Source organism: Phoca vitulina, unplaced genomic scaffold, assembly GCF_004348235.1.
Source record: "Phoca vitulina isolate PV1807 unplaced genomic scaffold, GSC_HSeal_1.0 scaffold42, whole genome shotgun sequence".
Classification (NCBI taxonomy): domain Eukaryota; kingdom Metazoa; phylum Chordata; class Mammalia; order Carnivora; family Phocidae; genus Phoca; species Phoca vitulina.
This window is the reverse complement of record NW_022589745.1, coordinates 7,780,722-7,790,049: the sequence shown is the minus strand read 5'-3', so window position 1 is coordinate 7,790,049 and position 9,328 is coordinate 7,780,722. Positions and strand designations below refer to the sequence as shown.

The window sequence follows — 9,328 nt, the reverse complement described above, 5'->3', positions numbered from 1 at the left end:
ACAGATGTCTGAACTGTGCCTGGCACGCGGTAATAACTCAATAAATACTTGTGGAACAAATGTATGAGTGAGTATGGTTATAGTACATGTGATCGAGGGTAAAGAAGGATTAAGATAATACAAAAATACAAAAAATTTACAGTAAGTCCTGAAGGCATTTCAATTTAATTCAAACGTGGTGTTTACACATAGTAGCAGATGAATACAGTTTGGTGTGCTTAACCAAACTGAATTTGTCAAATCCTGGCTGTATGCCCGGACTCTATTGCATGGAGGGAGGAGTGACTGTCTTTCCCTCGGCTGGACAGACAGCTTGTGCTGGATGGTGGTATTGATGGCAGTGATGAGGACTATCCAGGTGTGGTCAGCAGTGATCTGAAATGACCTGATGACCCTCACCTCTCCGTGATTCCTTCCCCTGTGCATATGATTGGATATTATCTTATGTTACACTGCAGAAGAGATTTTTGCAGGTGCGATTAAGGTTATTAATCAGTTGATCTTGCAATAGGACCTAACTTACTCACACAAGCCCTTTAGTAGAAGAGTTTTCTCTGTTGGACACAGAGGAGGAGATCAGAGAGACCCACTCTGAGTGGCCTGAAAGAATGCAAGCGTCTATATCATGAGCTGCCAATGGGGGTCATGGGGGACGGACCTGAGACCAGCCTCTGGGAGCTCAGAGTGGCTCCCAGCTGACAGCCAGCAAGGAAAACAAGGGATCTCAGTCCTTCAACTGCAGAAGAATGAATTCTGCTGACAAGAATGAGCTTGGAAGCTGATTTTTTTCCCCAGAGCCTCCAGACCAGAACTCAGCCTGGCCACCACCTTTGTTTCTGCCTTAATCTAAGTCCAGCCATTCCGTGCCAGACTTCTGACCTACAGAACTGTGGAGCCAATGTTTATGTGGTTTTAAGACACTCAGTTTGTGGTAGTTTGTTACAGAGCAAGAGAAAACTAATGGCATTTTTAAGATACGGAAATTTGCTCCACGGGTTATGGGCAAACCTAAGTGATGATGCAGAGAAGCAGGGAGATGGGCAAGCGTGGGATCCCGGGCTCCCGGGTGGGGAAGGCCTCGGCTAGGAGGAGGAGGGGGCTGCTCGCTGTCACTCAGGCAGGGTCTGCATCCTGTCTCTCTCATGCAACCTGGGGCAAATTTGTTTTTCTTTTAAAACTTTCAAACCTACAGAAAAGTTGAAAAAACAGTATTTTCAACATCTCACATACCCCTTTACATAAATGGAACAATTATTAACATCTTTTGTAATATTGGAAAATTAATACTGCCTCCTCCATAGGTCTCAGTGAAGCTTAAAGAGAGGAGACTTGTATAAAGCATTAAATTAGAATGCTTACCATCTGCGCAGTGAAGTTGGTGATTTTATTCTTATTAATTCTGGCAACATACACTTAGCAGCATCTACACAGGGCGAGACACTTCCAATTCATCAGAAATCTGATGTTCTATCTTGCAGTTTAGGAATCTATGGAGATGTGGATTAGTAAATAAAAAATTACAAATTCTTCAACCTTAAGTAATGATCATTCAGGTAAGGGGAAAAGAAATCTCACTCTCAGTATTGGCTTAGCTTATTTTTTAAAAAAACATTTTACTCTGAAATAATTTTAGATGTACAGAAAAGTTGTAAATACACCAAAGAGTGTTCCCATATGCCTTTCATCCAGCTCTCTCTACTCTTACCATCTTCCACAACCATGGCATATTTATCAAAACTAAGAAGTTAACACTCGTGCAATACTATTAACTAAACTACTGATTTTCTTCAGATTTTCTGAATTCTTCCCTTAATGTCCTCTTTCTGTTCCAGGATCCAACACAGAACACTGCATTGCAGCTAGGACTTACTTTTTTTTTTAATGTTTGACTTGAAGATATATAAATATAAACCCAGCTATAAGTTTATTGTGGTTTTAGCTCTTGTGTTACTATACACCAAAGTAAACCTATGCGTTATTTTAAGCAAAATGTTAAAAGTTCAAACCAATGTAATTCAAATTAATTTAATATGATGATTGAGACTGTTTTGATGAAAACCATTTGCCACTTTGCTAAAGGAATATACAGCACCTCATGAATTCTTTTGCATTCCCTGCCCCCTCCCTGATCAAGCTGATTTGATTCTTCCCACTGCTGTTCTCTATTTGATGAACCGTAAAACCTTCTTTCACACAGTGGGCCATGACATCACTGGACTTACACTTGACTCAAACTTGTCCCTATCACATTACTTCATACCATCCTCCTCTCCTTCTAATCACTGAGCCAGGACAATGAAAGTAGTGACACATGGCACCAGTGAACTGTAAATGAAATGCAAACCCGGCATTGACACTGAACTTCTTTCAGAAGATGGCCAACCAGATAATCAGAGATGTTTACATCAATTGTTGAAAAGACTATCACTGAAATAAAAAAAAAAAACCTAAAGATTTTTTTGAGAATACAGCTGTAAACCCCTGCTTAAGAAACACTGCAATGAGATTATATACAATGTTTGATGAGAACTTAGATATTTTAAGGCTTCCGGGAGATGGAGAAGGATGAATGGGAGTGACCAAGGTTTGCCGAGAGAGGGAGTTGAAAGGAGTCAGAAGAGCAGGTGTGGCGGCACGAAGAGGTGAGAGAGGGTCTTGTATTTTTCAAGCTGTAGGTAATTCAGCCTGGAGAGTCTAGGGGGTGAGGGTCAGGGTGGGAGAGGATTGGGGGAGGGGCAGCATCAGATACTGAAACTAGAAGGCCAGAAAGGCCAGCAGAAGTGGGCAGATGTGTTCTTCCAGGTTTGGGGAAAACTATAGAGCTTTGAATTGGAATGTGATGTGATCAGATTTTCCCATTAGAGAGGATTTTTGTCTCCTGTGGGAAACAGACACCAGAGAAAAGGATTACAATGGGTCAGGTGAGAGCGGAGGAAGGTTTGAACCCCTGTGGCAGTGGGAACAGAGAAGAATGAAGCTGACAGCTGAAAAGTAGAATCAGAAGGATGTGGAGATCAATTGGCCTTGGAGGGAGAGAACTGAGAGAGGAATCTTGGATAATACTTGAAAGTTTCTGAAATGGCAACTCAGAACATTTAAGTTATTTGGAGCCTAAATTTAGTCTTTTCTTAAACAGTTTTAACTATTTTTGTTCCCAGGACTAAACAATAGCAAGTAATGCATAGTGCTCACCAGGTCAGGCAGTGTTCCGAGTGCTCCATCTCTACTGTATTTTATTGAATCTAAAAGCCCAAGGGGGAACCTGGCCGGCTAGTTGGTAGAGCATGTGACTCTTGATCTCAGGGGTGTGAGTTTGAGCCCCACGTTGGGCATGGAACCTATTTAAAAATAAATAAATAAATAAATAAATGCAAGCCCATTAACTGTAAGATGCACCGTTACATCAAGTACCACTAGAGGAAAAATCTGTCAACTAAGCACGCATGACACACAAGACACACTCTCATTTCAGGGGTGTTAGAAATAGATGTCTTAGACTCAGTGATTTATGGCATATGCTCATTTTATCTTTACAACAGCCCTCTGAAGTATGTACTCATATTACCCTCATTTTTCAAATGAGGAAACAGAGGCAGGGAGAGATTAGGTTAACTCACTGTATCTAGGCTCCTTCTGGGTAGCCGGTGGTAGAATCAGGATTTGGCCCCAGGCAATCTAGCTCTGGAGTCTGTTCTCCTAGCTCCAAGAATAGGCATCTAATAAGCACTACATTCAAAGTTCAGTATGATCTCAGAACTGTTTGTGTTATACACGATACTCGAAACACTGGAGAAACTGCACCGTGCTTTGCAGTTCTTTTTTTTTTTTTTTTTTTAAAGATTTTTATTTATTTATTTGACAGAGAGAGAGAACAAGCAAGAGGAGCGGAAGAGGGAGAAGCAGACTCCCTGCTGAGCAGTGAGCGTGACACAGGGCTCAATCACAGGACTCCGGGACCATGACCTGAGCGGAAGGCAGACGTTTAACCAATCGAACCACCCAGGCGCCCCGCTTTGCAGTTCTGTCCTCAGTGGAAAGTAACCCTAGAGAGCAGCAGTAGGTCAAACCCTCAGGCCAGTGACTGTGGGGAGGGAGCTGTCTTGGCACTGAGGAACCAAGAACACCTTGTTTTATCTCGCAGAAAACACTGTGTTCCCTCGTTTGTGGTTTCTGGGTCAAAGCTCTGACATTTCTTGTTGGAGACATAAGATGTAGAAATGGACATGTTTGAAACAATAATCATCTGGCATAGAGATATGCTGGTTTTTTTTTTTTAAGATTTTATTTATTTATTTGACAGAGAGAGACACAGCGAGACGGGGAACACAAGCTGGGGAGTGGGAGAGGGAGAAGCAGGCTCCCCGCAGAGCAGGGAGCCCGACGCGGAGCTTGATCCCAGGACACTGGGATCATGACCCGAGCTGAAGGCAGACACTTAGCGACTGAGCCACCCAGGCGCCACGATATATGCTGTTTTTAATATTACCAAAGGCCACACTGTGTGGTTCAAAGAATTAGGACTTTGGGTCAGGATGAGCAGTGATAAATTAATCGATTCATTTTTATTAAGAAATACTTACTGAAAGTGTGCTACATACTGGGCATTGGGTTGGCCCAGGGAACCCAGAGATGAATTAAGCTCCAGTGCTGAGCCCTAGACACAGGGTTTGGAAAAAAGAAAAAAGAAAAGAAAAGAAAAAAGAAGGCCCAGAGTTGCCACGGAGTCTAGATGGAGGGGGTGGTCAGACAAGTGCATTACACGTTTTCCTATAGTAATAAAAATGAGGGAGGAAGAAGATAAAAGAGTGAAGGACATGTTCACAAGGAGACTGTCCCAAGTTTAATAAGGGAAGACGTTTTATGGGCTCTTGAAAAACGACATTTTAGTTAGCCTTGAGAGGTCGTGGTGACTTAAGGAAACCAGAGCACCTGAAGGAAACCTCCAAGCCTAGGCTTCCAGGACGGCATTACATCCAAGTTCATTATTATTGTCCTTGTAGGGTGTATTAGATTACCGTGTCTGTTGCTAACAAAGATCTACCAAGAAGGTATAATTGCCATAAAGGTACTTATACAGTACAGTGAAAGCATAAGAGAACGAACAAGATATTCAAAAGGTGAGTTTTGAGGCACTGGTGGAATCTGGATATAAAGAGAAAGGGAGGGCATTCCAGAATCCAGATTAGCATGAGCAAAGACAAAAACCAGAATAATGAAACCAGTGCTAATGAATGAGAAGGCAAATTTAGGGGTTGGTGGGAGACAGGATTGAATAAAGTGAAATGGCCTATGGCCCTTAATTATCAAAATTTGTAGGATGGGGCTGCCTGGGTGGCTCAGTCAGCTGAGCATCTGCTTTGACTCAGTTCCTGATGTCAGGGTCCTGGGATCAAGCCCTGCCTCAGGCTCCCCGCTCAGCAGGGACTCTGCTTGTCCCTCTGCCACTCCCCTCACCCCCGCTTGTGCTCTTTCTCAAATAAATAAATGAAATCTTTAAAAAAATTAGTAGGATAGGTCTATATATCTTCTATCTAACACAGAGTACTTAATAAGTGACAGATACTATTGTGTTTTATAATCAATGGGCTTTTACATTTGTGGAAATAAAAGTATCATTTGTATACAATTATTTAAGATTTCTTGGAAATCATCCTGCACATTTTGGAAAATAAATGTTTTCATTTTTATGACTTGCTTAAAAGGTCTATTTTATTATTGCTATGAAGCCCATGATCTTTCCACTGTGGCACACTGCCTCCCCAAGGAGGATGACAGTCCTGCATACTTCCTCAAAGAAACGCTCAAGCAGAAAGTAGAATCTGGACCGGAACTCTGAGGAGAGTTACAACAAAAGGAAAATTGCTAAGCCCAAAAGTCCTCACCCTACCATAAACTAATATAGCCTTGCTCAAAATGACCCACCTCAGTTACATGTAAGGGACGTGGTGCTATGTTACAATTTCAAAGGGACCCGTTTGACTGCTGTTAACCTACACTTTCCCCTTAACTTTTCATCTAAGCCAAAAATTCTCCAGTCCTCACATCTAGTAAAGGCTGTTCTCTATGTAACTGGACAATCAACAGAGTCTGCGAACTTTCTGGAAACGATGTAGTGAGGGGCTGCGTCTGTCGTAACTGTCATACACCCGTCTCAAAAGACATCAGTTTCAAAGAACTTCTCCCTTGATCTCCACTCCTTTTACCACTCTCCTTAGTATGCTTTTTCTTTTCTTCTCCTCCTTAGTGGATGAATGTCAAACAAATCCAGACGAAAGTAACATTTTTAATACACTAGCTTTAAAGAGCATTTATTTGTGATGTATTGTTGCTGAAACACTGGACAGAAAAGAATACAAGTCCACTGATTCCCCTGACCCAGCCCCCAAGGCCTCCGGTCGCCTGGCCAGCACCGCCTGCCCCAGTCGGGACCGCGACACCTCGGCCAGGACAGCGACCCTAGGGGCTTCCTAACGTTCGGGGTGTGGAGGGGAGAGAGAAAGCGGCTCCTGGCCCTCACCGTCTCGGGGTCGCCTCGCCAGAGCCCCACTCGATTCCCTCCTCGCCTCTCCTTCCCTCTTCCGGAAACTGGCGCGGCGCGGGGAACACGTCATCAGCCGGCGCCCGCGCCGCACGCCGCCCAGTGGCGCCGGGGACACGCTTAGATTCTGATGCTCGCGTGCGGCGCGGGGAGAGGGGCCCGGGGAGGAACGCGGCTCGCCGCTGCTCTGCCCTGGCCATGCAGGTGTCCAGCCTCAACGAGGTGAAGATTTACAGTCTCAGCTGCGGCAAGTCGCTGCCCGAGGTGAGGCACTTGGCGGTCCCCCTCCTGATAAGGCAGCCGCCCCTCTCCTCGGCCCTGGCCTCCGTGTCAGCCTCGCCCTGGCCGGCCCCTGGCTCGGGGAGGCCCGGAGGTGGGGGACGGTGCCCAGGGGGAGCTGGTCGGTGCTGGTAGATGAGGACGCTGCTGTCCCCGCGCCAGAAGCTGGGCCGAGGGTGATCGGGGTCGGTAAGCTTTGCTGGAACTTTTGTCAAGTTCTCTAGAACAGAGGACGCGTCCCTCTGGGCTTCTAGGGATGTTCCCAGCTTCTGCCACACAGAGGAGGAAAGCGTGGACAGATTGGTTACAGACACTTCTCCCCCATTCATCAGCTGTTTGTTGGATGCCTATTGTATGCCAAGTTCTAGAGACACAGCAGTGAGCAAGAAAATGCATCTGCAGAATTTACGGTGTAGAGGGCAGTATTTCTGAACCTTGCTGACCTTAACTTGATTTCATCCAGTCTTAGGACCTCAGAGTTGGAAGGAGTTGGAAAAATAGTGATTTATTTACAGTCTTCTCATATTTAAAATGTGTAATAGATCCAGTCATGGGAAGGGTGGCTTATCCAAGCTCACCCTGGGTTTGGTTTTTTATTTCTTATAAGTCTTGGTCAAGCCTCTGTCCAAGCACTTCCAGTGAGAGGGAGCTCGTTTCCATTTTTAGATTACTGGTTAGATATTGGTTTTAAAACTTGTCATATTATAGCATCCTGGTGTTGGTTTGACTCTTGCCCTTAGAAATTAGAATAAATGTAGGTCTTCCCTGTGTCTGCCCCTGAAAGATTTGGAGTCAGTGATTAGATTCTTCCTTTTCAGAATTCAGGCTAGATAATTCCTCATCTCCCAGTTATTCTTCACACAGCATGATCTTTCTCATTATGTTCATTCTACACATTTGTTAAGAAGTAACTGCGTGCCTGCAGCCCCGTTCTGAGATTGAGATGTATAATGAACACGTCAGGTAAGGTTCCCTGTTGGGAAAAAGGATGAGTGAACAAATGAGAAGACAACTTCAGATAATGATAAGTGCTCTGAGTGATGTGTGACTGGAAGAGTGCGTTGTGGCTCAAGTGGTCAGAGAAAGTGTTTTGGAAAAAGCCTTCAAGGAAGGCCTTTCTATAAGAGGTGGTAGGAGCAGAAGCTTGGATAATGGAAAGGAGCCGGTCATGTGAAGATGGGGGAAGAGTTTTCAGTGCTGAGAGAACAGAAGGTGTAAGTGTTTCGAGGTAGGAGTGCACTTGGCATGTTGGAGAAACAGAAGAGGCACAGGTTTGTGGTATGCTGAGCGGAGAAAGTGGGCGCGGGTAAGGCTGGAGAGGTGGGCCTTGGGGGCTCAGGTAGGAGGTTAGAATATTATCATGAGTGCTTCTGGAAGCCATTGCTGGGCTTTAATATGGGCTGCTGTGTGCAAATGACTGTAGCTGGGGAGAGGGTGGGTGGGGATGAGGTAGATAGACCGCCTGAGAGACTTGGGCTTTGGAATTACGCTGCCTGCTACACTGAGCAACATTAATTTCAGAATAAAATCTGTCGATGAATATGACTTAAAAGTGCCTTCACTTTTAAGTCATATTCACTTCTTCATTATCAAGCATCAGCTGTTTGGTTAGTTAATGATCTAGTTTTGTTCCTTGTAAAAAAATATGTTACTTATTAATATTTCACTTCAATAAATAAAGTTATTCCATATATTAGTTGTAACCCATATTTGAGGCTATTGCCTTCCGTATGAATTCGTTTTCTTTTGTGTAAAACATAGTAGTTCTAAAATTGATTGTCTAATATATGTAAATATATACCAGAAAAAATCCAGAGGATATGTTAACGGGGTTGGGATTACAGAATATTTTCACTTCCTATGTTAATATATTCCTATAAGGTTTTGATTTTTTAATATGAGCATTTTTGTAAGCTTTAGAAAAACAAAGTAAATATAATTTGAAATAAAGTCTCTTCATTTTCTTTAAGTGGCTTTCTGACAGGAAGAAGAGAGCACTACAGAAGAAAGATGTCGGTGAGTATTATTTTTTTCCCCACTTTGGCTACATTCATGATCCATGTTACAGTGCTTTTACACATTTCTTGTTATATTTAAGTGGAGGTTTACAAAAATAGTACGGTTAATACAGTGGAAAATATACTTTTTGCCCTTTTCCTTCCTAAGAAACTTTTTGTTGTGGTTGATATGTTCCTGGTGAGTGTGAGGTTTAATTCGACCTACTTAAAAGCTGATTAGTTAGCCTGTTACTATTTCATGCATAATAGCAGAGGACGTGACTCCTGGGATGGAGGTGAGGACTCCATTACTCAATGTGACACAGCAGGTGGTCTGAGTGTCAGCATATTGCTGTCAGTTGTCCTTGCCCTGAGTTCCCCAGGGGCACTCAGCAGGGTTCCCGTGGTTGCTGGGCACACGGGGGGGGTCCTGGTGAGTGTGAGGTTTAATTCGACCTACTTGAAGGAGAGGGGGGGGGAAAGGTCCGATGGGAAGAGCGGCGTGTAGAGGGGG

The 9,328-nt window shown here is 43.9% G+C and overlaps 1 protein-coding gene and 1 long non-coding RNA gene across 2 annotated transcripts in view; one reads left to right on the top strand and one right to left on the bottom strand.

The window, feature by feature from the left end:
- Window positions 1-266: 266 nt before the first annotated feature.
- On the bottom strand, window positions 267-6,598 carry LOC116648184. Its single transcript, XR_004302459.1, has 4 exons — window positions 6,518-6,598; window positions 3,193-3,338; window positions 1,360-1,487; window positions 267-418 (listed from the first exon to the last, which is right to left on the bottom strand). It is a non-coding gene; the product is annotated as an uncharacterized LOC116648184 (long non-coding RNA).
- A 39-nt stretch (window positions 6,599-6,637) lies between these two features.
- NOL10 (nucleolar protein 10) overlaps window positions 6,638-9,328 on the top strand; it is an 83,694-nt gene continuing 81,003 nt past the window's right edge. Inside the window, exons 1-2 of the mRNA XM_032430060.1 lie at window positions 6,638-6,802; window positions 8,788-8,833. Coding sequence (XP_032285951.1) covers window positions 6,737-6,802; window positions 8,788-8,833 — 112 coding nt within the window. The 5' untranslated portion in view covers window positions 6,638-6,736. The remainder of the gene's footprint in view (window positions 6,803-8,787; window positions 8,834-9,328) is intronic.